The 21,483-nt window shown below is 44.5% G+C and overlaps 1 protein-coding gene across 1 annotated transcript in view; it reads left to right on the forward strand.

Annotated features, from left to right (window-relative positions):
- The window catches only part of DNAH17 (dynein axonemal heavy chain 17), a 15,539,113-nt gene that overhangs the window by 12,034,723 nt on the left and 3,482,907 nt on the right, over window positions 1–21,483 (forward strand). The window contains exon 64 of the mRNA XM_086931082.1: window positions 16,616–16,808. Within this exon, the coding sequence (XP_086787208.1) occupies window positions 16,616–16,808 (193 nt within the window). The remainder of the gene's footprint in view (window positions 1–16,615; window positions 16,809–21,483) is intronic.

Genomic DNA, 21,483 nt, shown 5'->3' on the forward strand with positions numbered 1-21,483 from the left:
ACTCGATCTAATGGCTTGCCTCTAAACATATAAAGTGGAACATTAGAGGGATGTATACTATGTCCAAACGCTACAAAATATTCTCCTACTTTAATAATTGCAGGATTCCTGGGGATCCAGACTGGCCCGACCCTCAGGCGTTGGTCTCAAGACATGGACGATGTAATGATGACAGAAAAATGAGTCTACGTGAACAGGGGATGCCCTAAAAAGTGGTTCCGGGTGTGGGGAGGATGGAATAGGTATCGTAGCAATATATGCAAACCCCAAGAGAGGAATCACAATCTGAGGAAGGTGACTGATCCACTGTTGAGACTAAAATGTTGTCGGAGACATGGAACTAGGACGGATATGAGGGAAAGGTTACAAAAGAAAAACCCTGATGCGGTACTGTCTGAATCGAACGAAAAGATAATCAAATGTTGTGGTCTTGTAATATAAAGTGTGCATGATACACTTAAGTGAAAGAATGCATCATGATGTAACAATGAAATTGTTAGTAAAAAGAACTTGTAAAATAAAAAATAATAATAAATAAATGCCGGATTCATATAGCCCTCTTACAGGACATCCATTCATTAGTTAAGAAAGGGGCCGCATTTAAGTGTAGATGGCGAGGCCAAGCAGATTATACATTGTATTCAGTATTCGTTAGGGGGGTGATGGTTTGTGATGGTTTGGATCAGAGCGGGGGTCCCAATCCAGCGCACCGGGAAGGTGACAGACCCAGAGGGGCCGATACGTGGGCAGCTGTGGTATATGTCTTCTACCTCTATTGTAGTTCTCTTTATTTAGTGTTGTAGTTCTTTCATCTCTGTTAGATTCTTAGCTATGTAATATGGAATCCTTTTACTGTACCCTGGTGATCCAGATTCTACTTCAGTGAAGCGGTTGGAGCTGAACTGAAGAGATGCCTGGACTCCAGCACCAGTGGGTCTATTTATGCCTTTAAGAATAAATAAGCTTTAAACCTAATTCTGCCTCCAGCCGCTCTTTACAATGGCGACGAGGTTTATTTAATTAATTACTAGACCCACTGTGTAGCTTTTTCCTTTAAAACTAAGGACATTTTCTTGTCCTTTTTGAACTCTTTTGATACGGACCCTTTGCGTGGTTGTGCCGGCTACCACACCTCCTTTTACGAAGATTTGGGCATCTCTACTCTAATTCCTGCAATTTTCGGATGATTTAAGGTACTGTTTCATATTTATTTTCAATTTGGATAAAAGCGCTTACCGATCTCAAAGACCGTTGGATTTTGCTTGCGCTGTACTCACGCGCTGCATCCTTTGTGACGTTGCACCCTGTCAGGCAATCTTTTGGAACGCTGACGTTGCACGCTACACTGCTGAAATGCATTAATCTGCTGGAACGCTTCGTTACACGTAACGTGGCGGCCATTTTCGCTGCATTGTTCGTGATCTTCACGAAGATGGCGCCTTTTACTCTTCATTGCGTTAACCGGCGAACTCAGTGATTCGCTCACTTCATTTATTTTCCCTCTAACTCGAGAGTCATTATTTCATCAGCGTTAACAGCGCTAGCAGCAAGCAACTTAATCTTTGTTTATATTTTGAATCTAAAGCGCTATTCTCAGTTATTAGTGAACACAGTGATTTCGCTTTTCTTCTATTTCAGTGATTTGCACACTATTATTTTACCTGCAAGTCACCAATTCACATTTATTCTACAAGTACAATTTATGTTAACTCCAGTGACTTGCACACTTATTTTACAAGTGCAAGTTTACCTGCAAGTCTCCAATTCTGTGATTTGCACACTTATTCCTCAAGTGCAAGTTTTACCTGCAAGTCACCAATTCAGTGATTTGCACACTTATTCTAAAAGTTCAAGTTTTTGTTAACTTCAGTGACTTGCACACTTAGTATACAAGCGCAAGTTTCAAGTGCAAGTTCTATTAAAACTCAGTGATTTGCACACTTATTTTACTAGAGCAAGTCCCTGTAATCTTCAGTGAATTCTACTGAGTGTTTGACATGGCTTCTTCTCAGATTTGCAATCAACCTTCTATTTTCCTGCAAATTCCTGGAAAACCTAAATTATCTTGGAAAAAATGGTTTGAGTCCTTCGAGAACTATATTGTTGCAATTGATGGTTCTAAGTTCTCACCTGAAAGGAAAAAAGCTATTCTTTTTAGTTACTTAGGTACAGCTGCAATTGAAATTTTTAAAAATCTCGAACCTACCACAGCACCGGGAGGTGAAGGAGATGTTTGGAATGTATTTTTAGAAGCTGTTGCCAGACTTGAAAAGCAGTTTGAAGATGAACCAAATGTGTTAATCGAGAGACATGCTTTTCATAAAAGAAAACAATTGTCTGATGAGTCAGTGGAAGATTATGTGGCGGCCTTGAGGGTATTAGCTGCCAATTGTCAATTTGGAGCACTTGTTGATTTCTCTATCAGAGACCAATTTGTTTTTAATTGCTTCTCAAAGAAGGTACAAGAAAGACTTTTGGCCTGCCGCAATCCTACGCTAGGAGAGGTGATTGATCTAGCCAAAGGCATCGAAAGATCTATAGAATCTTCAAAAATTATTGAAGCTGAGTCTGCTAAAAGTGCAAGTGTCTCTTCTATTTGCTCAGTTCAAACTCGTAGCAAAAATCTTTTCAAGACTAACAGGGAATCTGGTTTAAGCTGTTTTAGGTGTGGTTCTAAATCACATTTAGCCAACTTCTCTGATTGTCCTGCACTAAAAAGGAAATGTACCAAGTGTGGTAAAAGTGGTCATTTTTCCTCATTCTGTAAAACTATTAAGAGAAATGTAAATACTACGGTCAGTTATGTTTCTGATGTTGAAAATGATATGCACAATATGATTATTACCATTTATGATGATACTTTTGAGAATTATATTAACAGTGTCATTCTCCCTTTCAAAGCTCCTTTGGGTACTGTTTCTGTTGGAAAGGTTGAGTTTGAAGCCATGGCTGATTCTGGTTCGCCAGTAACCATTTTATCTGACGTATTTTTCAAGGAAAATTGGAGTGGTGTCCAGCTTAACATTTCCGACATAAATCCTAAGGCGTTTGGTAATTTCAAAATTAAAATGTTGGGTTTCTTTCAGGATTTTCTTAAATTTGAAACTCGCCAAATTTTTACTAAAATTTATGTGGCTATTGACGGGAAGAATATTGTGGGTTGGTTTGATCTTGGCAAGCTTGGTATCAATTTATGCCCAGGTTCCGATCATCCAATACAATTAAGAGATATGCCTGTCAGTAATATTATTTTAGAGGATGATTCCCTGTCTTCTATTCTTCATAAGCATGGAAAAGTGTTTGAGGATGTTGTTGGACAGGTAAAAGGTTTTTCTCACAAGATCAAACTCAAAAAAGATGCTTTGCCTGTCCAACATAAAGTTCGCATGGTACCTCTGGGAGTAAGAGACAAACTCAAAGCACATTTAGACGACCTATGTTCTCAAGGTATTATAGAACCTACGGATAGTTCTGAGTGGGTTTCTGCTATAGTGATCGCTCTTACAAAAAAATAATGATATTAGGCTATGTGTTGACCTTCGCTCTTTAAATAAAAATATTGTTATTGAGACCTATCCCTTGCCTAGGATACAGGAAATGTTGGCGGCTGTTAATGGAGCTAAGTTTTTCTCCATTATTGATCTTAAATCTGCCTATCATCAGGTGACCTTAGTAGAGGAGTCAAAGGATTTGACAGCCTTTATCACTCCTTTTGGCCTATATAGATTTCTTAGAATGCCTTTTGGCTTAGCGTCAGCTGCCAGCGTTTTTCAAAAATTGATTGAGAATCTGTTTCATGGTCTCAAAGGTGTACAATCATTTCAGGATGATATACTAATTTTTGCTAAGACCATTTCTGATCATAATGTAATCTTGGAAAAGGTTTTAAGCACCTTAAACAACAAGGGAATGACAGTGAGTAAAGATAAATGCAAAATTTTGGTCAGTGAAATTAATTATTTGGGCCACAAGATAACCCCTGAAGGCATCTTTCCAAAAAAAGACATCATTTCCAGTTTAGAAAATTGCAGTAAACCCAAAGACAAGGATACTTTGCGCTCATTTCTTGGTTTGAGCGAATATTATGCCAAGTTTGTGAAGGGGTATGCCTTGGTTGTGGAGCCACTTAGACTTTTACTTAAGAAAGGTGCTAAATTTTTGTGGACAGATATTCACGATTCTGCCTTTGTGAAGGTTGTTAGTCTCATTGCCAAGGCACCCGGTTTGAACACTTTTGATCCTGAAGGTGATTCTTTTGTGACTGTTGATGCCAGCACTGTTGGTTTGGGTGCGGTGTTCACTCAGATTGTTGAAGGCAAAGAACGTGTCATTTCTTTCATCTCCAGGGGCATTAGAGGTGCAGAAGCTCACTACAGCACCATTGAGAAAGAGGCCCTTGCCTGTGTGTGGGCCGTTGAAAAATGTAAGAACTTCTTGTGGGGGAGGCCTTTTACTTTGGTAACTGATCACAAGCCGCTTGTCTACATGATGGACGGCGTAAGAAGTGGTAATGCTTCCTCAAGGTTAGTTAGATTAATTGCGAGGTTACAGGAGTTCAATTTCACCATTCAGCACATTGCTGGTGGAAAAAACGTTACTGCAGATTGCTTATCCAGATTACCTCCTGTTGATGACTCCAGTGATGAAGTTCTTGATCTGCACGAATGTGTTGTAGCTTCTGTTGACGCTTTAGAATTCTGTTGTTTTGGTGTTGCGGAGAAGGATTGGAGTCATCATTTTTCTAATGATAGTGTTTTGCAGAAGGTTAAATCTTATGTCGCTAATGGTTGGCCTTCCGTTAAGAATTTAGAGTTACCTCTGAGAAGTTTTGCTCAGGTTTCCAAGGAATTGTCTATTCAAAACGATTTTTTGCTAAGACAAGATTTGTTCATCCCTCCTGCTGGTCTCAGGGATAGAATTATTCAGTTAGCGCATTCTGGGCATCCTGGTGTGTCTGCTACCAAGAAGTTGTTAAAGTGCCATTATTGGTGGCCTGGTTTAGATGCTTCAGTGGAAAGGTTCATTGATAACTGTTCCGTTTGCATCAAGTCTGATAAGCACTGGAAGGTTGCTTCTGAACCGTTGTCTTTAGGTAGTGGTCCCACAGGTCCTTGGCAAAGGCTTTCCATTGATTTTTCTGGACCTTTCGAGTGTCTGGGTAGAGAGATGAGATTTCTCATTGTGTTAATTGATGATTTCTCCAAGTGGATTTATTTTTCTTTTGTTGAACACCCTACCACTGATGAAGTTGTATGTTTTTTGGACAACATTTTTAGGGTTGAGGGAGCACCCGTTTCTTTGATGTCGGACAATGGTGTCCAATTTGTTTCCAGTAAGATGCAAGTTTTTTTGAATAAGTTTGGGGTTACTGCTATTAGAGCTCCTCTTTACAGTCCTCGCTCAAATGGTCAGGTGGAGAGGGCTAACAGATTTTTTAAGGAAGGCGTTCAGGCCGCTTTAGAAAGCAATCTTGATGTTTTGCAGTTTCTAAAGGAGAAAATTTGGAGTTACCATTTGACTCCCAATTCCTGTACTGGTATATCTCCTTATTTTTTAATGAGAGGCAGAGAACCCAGATGCAAGTTCATGCCTTTAATTGGCAGTTCTAAATCTAACAAGATCAGTTTGGAGGCTTCAATCATTAAGGCTAGGAACAATATTTGTTCTGCTCGTGAGTCTGGTAAGGCCTATCATGATTTGTCTCATCATTCTAAAAACAAAGATGTTTCTATTGGCGATTGGGTAAGAATTATCAAACCATCTTTCACCCCCAAGGGTTCGTCTAAGTTCTCTGAACCTTTTCAAGTTGAGGATGTCACCAATTCCACTGTCTTGCTTAAGGACAAGGGTTGGTGGAGCAAGAGTTCTGTGATAATTCTTAAACCTGGTCAAGAACGTTTCTTTTCTAAAATGGGAGATGGTGCCTTGTTTGATGATATTGCTCTTTCCAATGACAATAACTATGCTTGCTCTGCTCCTGTATCTGTTCATTCCTCTGACAATGCTGAGGAACCTCCAGTTCCTGGATCCGCTCTTTCCAGTGACATTCTTGAGAAATCCCCTGTTCCTGATCCTGACAGTGCTTGTTTACCCCTTTCTGATTTTGTGGATACTGATCTAGGAAATGACATTTCTTTGAATTCCTCTGTTCTAGATGCTCCTATTTTATCTAGAAGAAGTGTTAAATTGCCTAAGAAATTTTATGATTATGTGTTAGATTGATTTTGTTTTCTTTATTTTGTTTGTTTTATTTTTGTTAAGAAAGGAACATGTGGTATATGTCTTCTACCTCTATTGTAATTCTCTTTATTTAGTGTTGTAGTTCTTTCATCTCTGTTAGATTCTTAGCTATGTAATATGGAATCCTTTTACTGTACCCTGGTGATCCAGATTCTACTTCAGTGAAGCGGTCGGAGCTGAACTGAAGAGATGCCTGGACTCCAGCACCAGTGGGTCTATTTATGCCTTTAAGAATAAATAAGCTTTAAACCTAATTCTGCCTCCAGCCGCTCTTTACAGCAGCACCTTTCCCCTGAGCTTGGCAGGGCTATACATGGCATCATTTGAACAAGAGTACATCTTCAATCTGGAAAGCCAATAGGTGAACTACCTCAAATTGTGTCCTCGATTTATTGATGATGCTAATTCGAAGGGGGGACGAATTATCAATGAATGATTTCATACATTGGTTGAACAGCCACAATCCTCTACTATGTATTACATCCACTGTCATGCAGGAGAATCTTCCATTTTTAAACCTGGTGATTGTACCTAGAGAAGGAACATTATTGGTGAATCAGGTTTTCCATACACCTACAGCCAGGAATTTTCTTTCATTGTTCAACAGCTTTCACCCCAAATCACTGAGGGAAAACCTCCCAGTGGGTCAGTTTTTCAGTATTCGGAGGAACAGTTTAGATACAGGGGATTTAAAAAAAGAATCAACTGAATGGTCGGAAAAACTTCCAAACAGAAACTACCTGGTGAAAGTCATAAGAAAAGCACAGAAGAGAGCATCCAACTTCAATAGAGATGCCCATTTGGAAAGTACAGAAAAAACGCAAGTAAGGAATACAATTTGCGTCACCACTTTTAGCACTGCGTAAAACAATATAAAACATATTGTACTAAGGAACTGGCGCAATCTGAACTTGAATGGCCTTAACCTAAGAAACCCCTTTTTTCCTCCAAAAGAAGTGCCAATATGAGGGATTTGCTAGTGCATACTAGGCCATGCCATGAAGTACATAGTAGACAGCAGAGACTCTTAGATCTACCGCCAGTAGCTGGCACCACCAGTTGCTGGCCCCACCAGGTGTTTTGCATGCAACGTCTCTAACCTAGAGAGGAGACACTAAAAGCATTGATGTCGGTTTAAAATACCTTTGGGCGCAGAAGAAACACATTAATTGCAATTCGGGGGGCATGATCCACCATATAAAATGCCTGTGTGGGCTACTATACTTAGGCATGACAACACCTACAGTCAAGATATGGATATGGAACACAGGAGCAAAATCAGGTATCAGAAAGTAATGACAAAATTCACAACATGACTAGGCACCCCCCCTCACCTAGAGGAGGGGGCACCCTTAGTCGCGCCATGAAACAGAGCCTGAGGTTGGAGGGGCTTGTTCAGGGATGGTCAGTTGGCTAGTGATGTTCGAAAACCGAAACTTAGGAGGAAATGAGTATTTAAGGCGGCGTCCCTGGAGTCTCCTCCTCTTTGTCTCCTTAGACCCAGGGAAGCCGCGGGAACATCAGGAATCCCACTCGGCAAAAGTGGCATGGTAGAGCGCGGCGGAACGCTGACAGTTAAAACCAAAGGGGGCATGCGTGGCAATGGAGGTTCAGCAATTGGATGGACCCCAAGAAGGGGTACGATGGAACTATGCATTGGATAAGCGGTAAGGGGACTGACCTGCCGGTGGTCCTGTCTCTACTGACCTATCCCGCAACGTATGGACTGTGTGGCCTAATTTGAGAGGATGCCTGTGTTCAGGTACCTCGTTGGGACGGTGCGCTAGGCAGTTCCCTGTATTTCAAGTAATGCAATGTTTGCTGTTGTGCCTTGGGGCCTGCCGGCACAATGTACGCAGCTGAGTGAGTCGGCCGAGTCGTCCAACAAAATGTAAGTACACGTGTATGGCAAAGTTGAAATACAATATAATGTTATATCTAATTTTATTACCGCTTTTGACATGGGGATGTTGCAAAGGTAGTTTGTTGCTATGAATATATATATGTATCCAAATAATACTTAATCCCGTAGTGGTTGTGTAGATTTATATGCTTAATGCGAATAAAAGTCTGCGCCTTGGACAACATAATTGATTCCAAACATTCTTGGGCCCAGTGGGCGTTTTGGGATGTTGAGGTAAAAGTGGGTGAGTGTTTAATTGTGCGCATACTATAACCCGCACATTTTTTTTCATTGGTTAGGAAAGCACAAGCTTTATACAGAGACCCTGGATTAAAAGAAATACATGGGGCAAGCAGGATAAAGTGTTTTAACAATATGTATTGCCTCCCACTATAACCAGTGTTTGACAACAGAGAGCCGCCATCGCTCCCACGCCTTTTTGAGCTTCAACAACTTTGAAACACTGTAAGAAATGCTAGTTTGTTGCAAGTGAAGGTATCACCAATCCTGGTGAAACTTGGGGGCCTTTCTGATAGATACATCTGCTGTGTGGATTCCTCACCTTGTGAATATCCCCTTGCGTCAGCAACATTCGGAAATTCTTTTTGTAGCTTTGCGCCGACGTGGATCCGGACGTTACAGAGGCACGGCACCGCTCGCGACTCCGCTGACGTCACCGACGCCTATAACAGGCCCACGCCGGTGTGATGACATCAGTTCCCTTTTTTCCGCGTCGTCGACGCTAACGGTTTTCAGGGATCGTACTGTAGCTTCACAGTAACTTTGTTACTATTATCCTATTATTGTGTCTATCTTTATATTCTTCGAAATGTCGAAGAAAACTGGATTTAAGGCTTGCGGCGAATGTGGCAAGACTATGTCTATCACCGATCCTCATGAATGCTGTGTTTGGTGTTTAAGTTCCGACCATGACGTCGAGGACTGTCCTTGCTGCAAGAAGATGACTCCGAAGGCGCTAAGAGAAAGAGAGCCGAAACTCCTTGTGGCAAAACTTAAAAATAAGAAAGTTAAGAAGTCTTCGAAGTCTCGAACTCGTCGGTCGAGGTCGAGATCGAGGTCGAGGTCTCGTTCGAGGTCACGCTCGGAGTCGTCTTCGGCTCACGCTTCGAAGTCTTCGAGGAAGAAACATTAGAAGAGGAGCCATGAGTCACGTCATCACTCCGGAAAGGACTCTAGTTCAAGACCGAAGTCCCAGGTCAAACTTCTGAGTAAGGAAGTGGAGGTTTCGGAGTCGGAACATAACTCTGTTGGTGAGGCGTCACATCCGGATTCACCCGAATCTCAGAAGCAGGTCCATTCTCCGGTTCCTTCCAATCCTTCTGGTCAGGAGGATGAAGGTGAGGAGCAGGGGGCTGGTGAAGTCGAGGTTCCGATGCCTGCGGGTTCGTCGACCCCGGTTCCTGGACTCGGTGAAGAGGTCGACGTCGTTTCGACTCCACCTCCTCAGGAACGACCCAGAGATCCATATCCTGAATTTCCAGCTCCAGGTCAGGATCCTTCTCAGTTCCTGAACGCCATGTTTGGTGTCTATTCTAGGGCAATGTTCCCGTCTGGTGCACCTGTTGGTCCCACGGGTCCTATGGCATTGAACTTGGGTATTCCCCAGGCTTATGCCCCTGCGCCCTTCATGCCTTTCATGCCGGCTATACCACCGCATTGGCATTTTCCGACACCACCGGTGTCGTCGACGCCGAAGCGCACGACGCCGACTCCGTCGACCCCAGTCTCATCGACGCCGATGCCTACGACTCCGAGGCAGGATTCTGCCCGACCTCGTATTGAAAAGCCTCATCCGACTTCGGGTTCGACGCCGGCACCGACCCCGTCGGAGTCGATTCCGAATCCGTTGGCTTCTGCTGTGAAGGAAAGATCTCGGAGAAAGGCCCAGAGACTTCTGGAAGAGGAAAGATATCAATATTCAGATACTGAAGAAGGGGAGTTACAGGATTCTGAGGATCCTTTTGAAGACTTGTGTGAGGCCAGTGGGCTTGAACTGTCGCCTGAGTGGGAATTGGCTGCAGTGTCAAATGTACCATCGAAGGATGTGGTGCCTTATCACACCGTTATAAAAAAAAGTAGCAAGTTTATTGAATATTACTCTGCCCACTGCTGATTATAAACCTAATATTTTAACTGAGGTTCTTCATTCACCCTCGTCAGTTATTGAACCTATGTTACCCTTCAACGAGGCCTTATCTGAGCCCATCTATGAGGTTTGGAAGAAACCTTTATCTGCTCCTGCAGTTTCAAGAACAGTGGCGAGGAGATACAGAGTTGTGCCTGAGGACCCTGCGTTTTTATCAACTCATCCCTTGCCTGAGAGTTTGGTGGTGCAAGCTGCCTGCTCAAAGAAATCTGCTGGTGCATTTCCACAGGTTCCTGGGGATAAAGAATCCAGAAAGCAAGATCAGAGTGCCAAGAAGGTTTTCTCATCAGCCAGTATGGCGTTAAAGTCAACCAACGCAACGTGTCTGATGGGAAGGTTTATCCATGCCTTGATGGATTCTGTCAAGCAGCTGATTCCGAAAATTCCTGAGGATGACAGGAAGGTTTTTCAGGAAGTGATATCAGACACTCAAGCAGCTGCGAGACAGGTGATTCAGAGTGGTCTGGACACTGCTGATTCGGTGGCAAGGGTCATGGGCTCCTCCGTGGCCACTAGGAGGGCTGCCTGGCTTAAATCATCGGAGTTCTCTGCAGACGTCCAGTCTGTTTTGATGGACTTGCCTTTTGATGGCTCAGGATTGTTTGGCAAGAAGGCTGATGCTCCTTGGAACGTTTTAAGGACAGTAGAGCCACTGCAAAATCTTTGGGTCTTCAGTCCAGAGGTACTACTGGTAGACGCTTCAGGGGGTTTGGAAGATCTTCCTTTCGTTCATACAGACCATCCCAGCAGCAGCCTCAACAGCAGCAAAATACGCTGTACAAGTCATACAGGGGCAGGCAAAGATCCCGCCCTAGAGGTCGTCAAACTTCCTCCTCCTCCTCCTCCTCCTCCTCTCCTTCCCAACCCCCTGCCAACGCAGCAAAGCAGCCCTAGATCCGCCATTCCGGATCATGTGTGCCCAGTGGGGGGTCGGCTTAGTCATTTTCTACAAGATTGGGAATTAATAACATCGGATCTTTGGGTTCTCAATCTTGTAGAGAATGGGTATGCACTTCCTTTCCAGGAATTCCCTCCCAATTACCTTCCTTGCCAGGGTTATTGTTCGGAGGACCACCTGCTTCTCCTGCAGGAAGAAGTCCTGGCTCTGTTCCGAAAAGGTGCGATAGAGGTGGTTCCAGAGCAGGAAAGGGGTCAGGGGTGCTACTCCCGGTATTTCCTGATCCCCAAGAAAGATGGCAGGCTTCGGCCAATCCTGGATCTCAGGATCTTGAACCTTTACCTGAAACAGGAAAAGTTCAAGATGCTCACTCTTGCACAGGTTCTTCAAGCGCTGCTGGAAGAAGACTGGATGGTGTCAATCGACTTGCAGGATGCGTATTTTCATATTCCCATCTTGAAGTCGCACAGAAAGTATCTCCGTTTTACGGTTGGGCCACAACACTACCAGTTTGTGGTCCTTCCGTTTGGTCTTACTACTGCGCCTCGAGTCTTCACCAAGGTGATGGCAGTGGTGGCAGCTCATCTCAGGAGAACGGGGATACATGTGTTTCCGTATCTAGATGACTGGCTGATCAAAGCGGAGTCGCCGGAGAAGGTGCTCCATCATCTGCAAGTGACAACTCAGTTGTTGCACAGGTTGGGTTTTTCGATAAATGTACCCAAGTCTCACCTGGTGCCCTCACAGCGCAACCTGTTCATAGGTGCGGTACTGGCCACTACTGTGTGTCGTGCATTCCCTCCCCCTCAAAGGATTCGCGACATACAGGAGATGATTCCTTTGTTTTACAATAGAGCGGTTGTTCCAGTCCTGAAGGTCCTTCGCCTGCTCGGTCTGATGGCTTCATGCATTCTGTTGGTCAACCATGCACGCTGGCATATGAGGGCGCTCCAGTGGTGCCTCCGCAGGCAGTGGTATCAGCACAATGGGGATCTCAGGGAGTCGGTGAAGATCTCCGGAGAAACTGCAGCGGATCTGTCTTGGTGGAGCGTGGAAGGCAATCTGTCTCAAGGGAAGCCTTTTCAGATTCCTCCATCCGTTGCCACAGTAATATCGGATGCGTCCACTCTCGGGTGGGGTGCTCATCTGGGGGACCTGGAGGTCAAAGGTCTTTGGTCTCCAGAGGAAAGGTTGCTTCATATCAACCTTCTAGAGTTGCGGGCGATACGTCTGGCGCTCAAGGCCTTCCTCCCTTCCCTTCGCGGTCAGTCTGTTGAGGTCCTGACGGACAACACGACCGCGATGTGGTACATCAACAAGCAGGGAGGAGTAGGGTCGCAGTGTCTCTGCAGAGAGGCTCTGCGTCTCTGGTCCTGGGTTCTGGACCATCAGATTTGTCTGATGGCAAATCATCTGGCCGGGGTTCAGAACGTTCGTGCAGACAGTCTCAGTCGGCAGTTCTCTGCCGATCACGAGTGGAGGCTCCATCCAGAGGTAGTTCACGACATCTTTCGGATGTGGGGGACTCCTCGGGTGGACCTGTTCGCCACTCACGAGAATGCTCACTGCCTGTCATTCTGCAGTCTCCAGTATCCGATGCAAGGAGCCTTGGGGGACGCGTTTCAGTTGAGTTGGAGCTCACAACTCCTTTACGCGTTTCCTCCCATACCTTTGATTCCTCGGGTTCTGAGGAAAATTCGCCAAGACCGGGCCCGAGTCATATTGATTGCCCCGGATTGGCCAAGAAGGGTGTGGTACTCAGACCTTCTCCACCTCTCCTCTCACCATCCGCTCCGTCTCCCTCACAGGGCAGATCTCCTCTCTCAGATGGAGGGGCAGGTTCTACACCCCCACCTCCAGACATTACACCTTCATGCCTGGAGATTGAACGGGGCAACCTGATTTCTTTTTCTCTCCCTCACGATGTGGTGGATGTCATTTTGTTAGCCAGGCGTGACTCCACTAAGTCCATCTATTCTTATAGGTGGTCTAAGTTTGTTGTATGGTGTAGGGAGAAGTCCGTAGACTCTTTGAGGGCCCATTGATCTGATGTTCTCCAGTTTGCCCTTTCTCTGGCACAGCAGGGGCTTGCTGTTGCCACGGTGAAGGGTTATCTGTCAGCACTGTCGGCGTTTATCTGTTTGCCTGACCAGCCTTCTCTGTTTAAATCTCCTATAGTTTTGAGGTTTTTGAAGGGCCTCACTAATAAGTTCCCTACTATCCCTTTTATTGTGCCTCAGTGGGATTTGAATCTAGTTTTGACATTTTTCATGGGTGCTCCTTTTGAGCCTCTTCACAAATGTCCTATGAGGCTCCTGACTTTCAAAACAGTTTTCCTCGTTGCAATAACCTCGGCAAGGAGGGTAAGTGAGCTTCAAGCTCTTAGTTCCAAGCCCCTATTCCTGTCCATTCATGCTGATCGAATGGTTCTTAGGACCAGTGCTGCTTTTCTGCCAAAGGTGGTGACTCCTTTCCACCTTGGTCAATCCATTACCCTTCCTACTTTTTATCCTCCCCCACACCCTTCCAAGGAGGAGGAGAGATTGCACCGTCTTGACCCCAAGAGGGCGGTTTCTTTTTACTTGGACAGGACTAAAGACTGTCGCTTGGATGACCAGCTCTTTATTGGCTTTGCTGGCTGCAAGAAAGGAAGAGCGGTCCATAAGAGGACTTTGTCGAGATGGATCGTCCTCTGCATTAAGATCTGCTACTCTTTGGCCGGTAAGGAACCACCAGAGGGTATAAGGGCTCATTCTACTAGAGCTAAGTCTTCGACCTCTGCATTGGCTAGAGGTGTGCCTGTAGAGGATATTTGTAGAGCGGCAACTTGGTCTTCCCTCCACACTTTCGCGAAGCATTACTGCTTGGATTCCGAAGTGAGGAGGGACGGTCATTTTGCGCACTCTGTCCTTCAGGATTTCTTGGTCTAGAAGAGTGGACACCCTCCTCCGGGAGTGGGGACTGCTGTGGGACTCTATTCACAAGGTGAGGAATCCACACGGCAGATGTATCTATCAGAAGAACAAGTTACTTACCTTCGGTAACGCTTTTTCTGGTAGATACAATATCTGCCTGTGGATTCCTCACTGACCCACCCGCCTCCCCGTTGTCCACTCTTCTATGCCAGAGTTTCTTTAATGTATTATTTTATTGTCAAGGAGTTGTTTATTTCAAATGTTTTATTGCATTTGCTTCACACTGTGTGTGTTACCTTGATTTCTATACTGCGTATACTGTGTATATGTCTACTGTCATCGGTCCGTCCGTGTGCCTCGAAGGCACGGAAAAAAGGGCGGAACTGATGTCATCACGCCGGCGTGGGCCTGTTATAGGCGTCGGTGACGTTAGCGGAGTCGCGAGCGGTGCCGTGCCTCTGTGACGCCCAGATCCACGTCGGCGCGAAGCTACAAAAAGAATTTCCGAATGTTGCTGACGCAAGGGGATATTCACAAGGTGAGGAATCCACAGGCAGATATTGTATCTACCACAAAAAGCGTTACCGAAGGTAAGTAACTTGTTCATTACGATGGCAAGCGGACTTTCCGCCCGCCAATCGGTGCACGAGACCGACCGCCCATGTTGCAGCGGTCCGCCATTCAAATTAGGATGCGCCCGCCACACTGGCGGGCGCATCCCGCATTTTAACATTGGTGGTGGTGCTGTATAAATGCATGTCATGCATTTGCATGCACAACGTGACAGGCACTGCGCGGTGCCTGCCACCTTGTGCATGCAAATGCAGGGGGTACCGTAGTTACCCCCAATGTGCACCCCCCCAGACCCCCAACACCCTGGGGGCCTGCTACGGGCCCCCAACAGCAAGGACTACAAGCCTTTCCATGGCGGCAACACCCGCATCATAATATGCATACACCGCCACCATATTATACAGGTTTTCTGCCCGATTGACGAGTCAACCGGCGTGAATGCTGCAGACAGTCTTTCCGTCCGCCGCGGACCCCCTAGCCATTCTAATGTGGCGGGGGTCATTCATGGCAGGATGGCGGGCTGATTGCCCCTGCCGTCATGGCGGTGGCTACCGCTGGCCCGGCGGGGGCGATGCGCCCTCCGTCCTAATGGGCCTCTTAGTTTGACTCTCTAAATGCAAAGCGTATACATTTATAGAATTACCAGAATGTATTGGTAAATATATGAACCTGAATCAGGGGAGTATGCAAACCAGACCCCATCGTTCATTTTATGCTTGCAGTGGGCAAAATAAGTGGCACTCGCGTGTTTTACATGGACTACTTGTTTATATGATTATATTTCCACCTACAGGTAGTACTGCAGTGTGATTACACAACTCTAGACCAAAGAGGGACTAACCTCGAAATACTGAATTAAGGTAGTAAAGGAGGGTAACATTTAGGGGATCTGTTGGTCCTGACGAATGCCGTAAAGACACGATAACCGACAGAAACATGTTGACATACATGCAGATAGGAGGGGTGTAAGGCTACTAATCAGCCCTATCACCACCATCCTTCATTCTATTTTAATTCTGACCGGGAAATCCAGGAATAAAGTAGTAAAGTGGATATTCCTGAGCCAGTTTTAAACGCTATAATCTGTACTCATAATTTCGTTTACTTCTACTTCTTTTTTGTGTTGTTGTTTACTTATAGTGGAGGTCGAAGTTAGTGGTTTTCCTCTTCCCCCTCAGGTGAGTGTGATTCTCTATTTTGGGCCTGTCTTCCCCTACGCCTGATCATACTTTCCTATACCTTTAGTCACTATTCATGACTTGTTGGCTTCTCCTCTTCCTGCACTATATCCTTTTCTGCTTGCAAATTAATTGTTTAACTCATGAACCACGCTGAAAGTGTAGATCGCCATGCAGTAGAAACATTCTGAGATGCGGTTACTCATGCATCCATGTACTCACTCACTCATTCATCCAGCTATCCATGCACTCACTCCCTGATTTATGCACTCACTGACCCATTCACGTATCTGCATTCATTTATCATCCATATGCTGCATGTGCTCGTTCACTAATCCTTCTGTTCATCCACTGATTTACTCATTCTCACGTTCACTGAATCACCCTTCACACGGCGCGCACACAAAAAATAGTCTACTGAACTTTCACGTTTCCTGTCTCCTCGTCCTCTCTTGTTTATAGCCCCTTTCTCATTCTGTCTCCTTCTCTTCTCTTTCTCTTCTTCTCCAACTACCGTCAAGTGGGATTAGCTAAACATATGGGACAGAAACGTCTCAACATATCGAACTATAAACTGTGCTTGAAACAACTCTGTTAACCCTGAAACAGAACCGACAAGATGTTCATGTACAATAATGTTATAAAATATGTTGAAATCAAAAAGGAAAAAAAACATGTTTTTTCAATATTTCAATTTTCTTCTTAGCAATTTACTCATAAGTTGTTGTTGATTCATTTTAGACTTGTTGGAGGACTGGCATCTGAAAATGTACGCTGGGCTCAGAGTATAATGATGTTCCAGGAGCAGGAAAAGACATTGTGCGGGGATGTCCTACTGATTACTGCATTTGTTTCTTATGTTGGCTACTTCGTCAAGAAATACAGAAATGAACTAATGGAAAAGTACTGGCTACCTTACATGAACAACCTCCAGGTAAACTTAATTTAGAGGACTACAATGTGTGATGTAAAGGCATGCACTAGAATACAAAATACAATATGTGCATCATATTCCAACATAAAAGGAAGATACAAAATAAAGCCCAGAACATAATGTAGACAGTTGGGGTATGCAAAAAGAAGGGTATATCTTGAAAATGATGAAGAGAAGAAAGGGGAAAGAGAAAGACAGAAATTATAAAGATTATCTTGAGCATTTACGAGAGTGCCAAGAGTATATAGGATTGAATTGTAGACACCAACAAACACAGCTCGCGAAAGAGTGTAAACAGAGGTTGCAGGGGCTGCTAGTAACATTAGTAAATTTTACCTACTATAGTAAATGCAGTATTTCCAGCCAAATATATTAAATGTATTATGAATGACCAAGGCAATTGCTACAGAGCTGTAAAAGTTGGGGAAAATAAGCTTGGAATGCTAAGGGAGTTTGACTCAACCCACGGTCACTCTCTGTTCCCTTGTACCCAATCTTGCCCTTCCTAATCCAGTCATCATTCCAAACCAAAGGATGAGAAACATTTTATCATTATAATGGAGATGAGAAGTGGGAGTGTTGGTCGTATCAATAAAGGGACTTATGAACTAAAAAGAACAGTATCTAGATTCACACATGCTTTGTGTTACTGTCAGTCGTCATGGAAAGCATCATTTTAAATATACAGTTGTTTAGTTAAGAATTTGCTCTACGTGGTTTTGCAAGTGTGCACCACTGCCTTATGTTACCTAAAGAACACTTCTCTGTGATGTCATCCTGTTTTGGTGGTGGGTTTTCTATGGGCCTATGCTCATAGCAACACAACCGCTTCATGTTCCAACCATGACCACTGTGCCATCTGCAGAGGTACCTATGAGAATGAGGGGTGCATGGCGAGGAAGCTACATTGGGCATAACTACTGAAATTAGGATGCAATGAGTGAGCTGAGATTACAGAGTCTTGGAGAAAACATGGGGAATTACTGGAAGTATTATAACAGTACTGTGGGAGCAATCAGAGACTTTAAGGTCAGATCACAGGGTTTCTATATATCTGAAGAATGCAATTCACTACATGGCCAGTGAAGCACTGCTGCAATTGTTTCTAATTTCTATATTTGCTACTAGTTCTTATAGTTGCCAGTAATTCTAATAGTTGCGAGTAATCCTCAAAGTTGTAACTCCTCTATCAGTTGTAGTTTGATTGAGTAGGATTTTGTAGCTGATCAAATGAAGCAAATAGCATGAGCAGAATGTAGGAAAGTAGGATCTTTCTGTCATAGTTACCCCTACTTTTTACCTGGTGTCAGTGTGTTTTGACTGAAGATCACTGGGATCCTGCTAACCCGGACCCCAATGGCAGTTCTCTCTCATCCAAAGTGGCTGGAAATTTCTTTATATACCATACAATTGGTATGCTGGTGTACCCCTGTATGTCCCTAGTATATGTTACTGAGGTCCAAAGAGCATTTTTTCACCAGGGATCTCCCACTGGCAGCAGCATGTATTATGCCACTCATGGGAGCCTATGCAATCTATGTCATCAGGTCTGCCAATGTAGCCTGCGTGAAATGGTGCATGCACTTTAGATATTTTTTACCTCGATTTTTGTCAGTGAACCCCATATCTCGTGCAGGGGTACCCACACATTTAGAACCCTGCACTCTGTCTGTGGGCTGTAAGGCCTACCGTAGGAGTGACATCTAGGTCTTAAGTACAGTGACCGGGATATAAGAAAACCCAGGCAAGATGAGGTATGTTTATTTGTTGTACGTATATATATTTAAATATAAAACATATATACACACAGGGACATGATCCTGGGTACACATTGTTGTGCATGTGTGCCATTGTGCCCATCTCCCCCCGTCCCTCTAGTCCCTGGTTGTTAATCGCCCTGTTGATTTTGTGTTGGGTCCTCTTGAGCTGTGTCCGGACTCCCAGCCCCTTGCAACATCTCCACACTGATGACTGTGGCCTTGGTTTCCTCCAGCTCCTCCTGTGGCGCAGGACTCCCACCTCCTGTTGCCGTTGCTGCCTTCCTGTTGGCAGTGGGTTTGTCCTTCGTTTGGTTTTCACAGCATGCCAGCGCCTGTTGGCCTCCTCCATTGACCTCCTTGACACTCCAACTGCATTCATGGTAGTCCAATTGTGGGTCAGTTGATGGTAGTGTTCTGTCACCTCTGTGACACTGATCTGATTTTCCTGCGAACAGCACCCCGTCTTTCTCTCCCTCTTCTCCTTGGCCTTCCCTGACCCCGTTGTTCCTTGTTGGTGGTCTGTGGGGCTTGTGGGATTCGCGTTGGCCTCTGCACACAGTCCTGGTACATCCATGTTGCTGCGCACTTTGGATTGTTTTTGATGTGTTCTTTTTGTTGTTTTTATAGTGCATTTTCCCGCCAGATGCGCAGGATTTGCTGGCCTAGCGTTGGTTTCGATGCTTTTTGTATCGCGATTGGCCTCACCGCAAGTTTTTTTGCATTTGTTTTGTGTGGAGTTGCGTTGACTTTATTGCGGACATTTGACGTGTTGTCTGGGGCCTATTGCATGGTGCCTCTCTGTTGTGAATACTTTATTAACACAGTGTTCCTTTCCCACGATAGACTGCGATGTTGAAAGTTGCGTTAGGCTAATTTTGCGATAGTTTTCACACGTTCTTGAGAATATCCCCCATAGTTCGCAGACCCACCTCCAGGGTTGGTATTGCTGGGGTATCTATTCTAAGGTAAGGAATCAATAACTAGTTGTCTCTTTCAGATGAACAAGTTACTTACCTTCGGTAACAATATATCTGTAAGAGACCAAGATTAGTTATAGATTCCTTACCGCCCCACCCGTCCTCCCCATTCTGTGAACTGACTTCTAGGGTTAAGTACTCCCTTTCAAGGCCCTAGCTTTGTGCACCAGTAGTCAGTGGTGCCTGTGCTTCTGGAGTGGAATGTTGTGTAAAGAACTGACGTCAGTGTGAGGGCAGTGTCTAAGTAGATACCGCAACGTCAATAAGGCAACCACGACGCCAACGACGAATGCGGAGTCGACCGACGGCACCTATTGATGCGCAGGGGTACTGCTGATGAAAAGAATTCTCCCCATCCAGCTGACACCTGGGGTTAATTCTAAGGTAAGGAATCTATAGCTAATCTATGTCTCTTCCACATATATTGTTACCGAAGGTAAGTAACTTGTTCTTCCTAAAGGATTATTTTGTGTATTTTACTCTGTTATCAGAAAGCTAACAAATCCCTTGCTGGTAAGCCTAGGGCTCATTCTACTAGAGGATAGGCAGCTACTGCGGCTTTGCTTCATAATATTCCCATTTCGGAGATTTGTAAGGCTGCTACCTGGAAGTCAGTTCATACATTCACAAGACACTACAGGAACCTCGTTGCTTAAAATTGCAGTTTAATTCTCTGTCTCTTCCACCAGCTCTGTGTGTAGGGATGGGCTTGCTAGTCGATTCAAGTGATTAAGACTATACATGGAAATCCCCTTCAAGTGAAGGAAAAGTTTCTTACCTGTAACTCCAGTTCTCTTGCAGGGGCTTTTTCATGATAAGTCATAAGCAACCCTCCCTCCTCCCCGGTAGAACAGAGAGACATATCTTTTGTCAATATAGGCATTCACTTCTCATCACCTTTAAAAAGAACTGAAGTAACTGCCATTGACTGTGCATCATGGGATACTGGTGGTCTCTGGAGTTTTCTTAAAGCACAGCGTCTAGTTAAGGCGTATAATGGCAGCCTATGGGGGCTGCTCAGTGCCATCCTTTCATCTCTATCATCAAAAAGGAGTTTTGTGAAGGGGGATTTTCTGTGTGTTAAACAACATAAAAAATTGTACAAAACATAGTATACTGGCTTCTTTTTCACTTCAAGATGACGTTGTCGCATTTGTAGCCTATTTATTTAGGCTGCATTATTGTCTTATCTATCTCTTAAGTGTCTTTGCTGGCCTTCCTGAAGAAAGGCGAAAAATATCCACTTAAGAAGATATATCTAAAGAAGTGCTCCAGGCAGGACTATTCAAGTGCTTATGACTTATCATGGAAATACCCCTGCAAGAGAACTGGAGTTACAGGTAAGAAACTATTCCCTCCTGCTCATATTGGCCCAGGTCATCCACCTAACTGGACATCTGGGCCAGACAAAAACTTGGGAAAGACTTGTCAACCACTTCTATTGGCCCCAGATGTCCCAAAAAGTAAGGGAGTTTGTAAGCTCCTTTGTCATCTGTCAAGTCAGTAGCAAAACAGGTGGAAGCCCAAATCCCCCCCAATTCAACTACCAGTGAATTGGGTTCCCTTTGAAAGGGTAGGTGTAGATATAGAGGGTTCACTTGAACCTCCTTCAGACTCAGGGAACAAATACACACTGGTAGTAGTGGATTAATATAACAGGTATCCTGAAGCCATACCCCTTAGGTCTACTACAGCCCCTGCTGTAGCCCAGGCCCTCATTGGTGTCTTCACCAGGGTGTGGTTTCTTAAAGAGGTAGTATCATACTGAGGTTCCAATTTCATATCTTCATACTTGACACACATGAGGGATGAGTGTGGGTGGTTTAGACTTTCACCACCGCATATCACCCACAAACCAATGGCCTTGTTGAAAGATTTAACAAGACTTTGAAAGGCATGATAATAGGACTCCCTGAAAAACTCTAAAGGAGATGCGAT

This window comes from Lissotriton vulgaris, chromosome 7, assembly GCF_964263255.1.
Source record: "Lissotriton vulgaris chromosome 7, aLisVul1.2, whole genome shotgun sequence".
Taxonomy (NCBI): Eukaryota; Metazoa; Chordata; class Amphibia; order Caudata; family Salamandridae; genus Lissotriton; species Lissotriton vulgaris.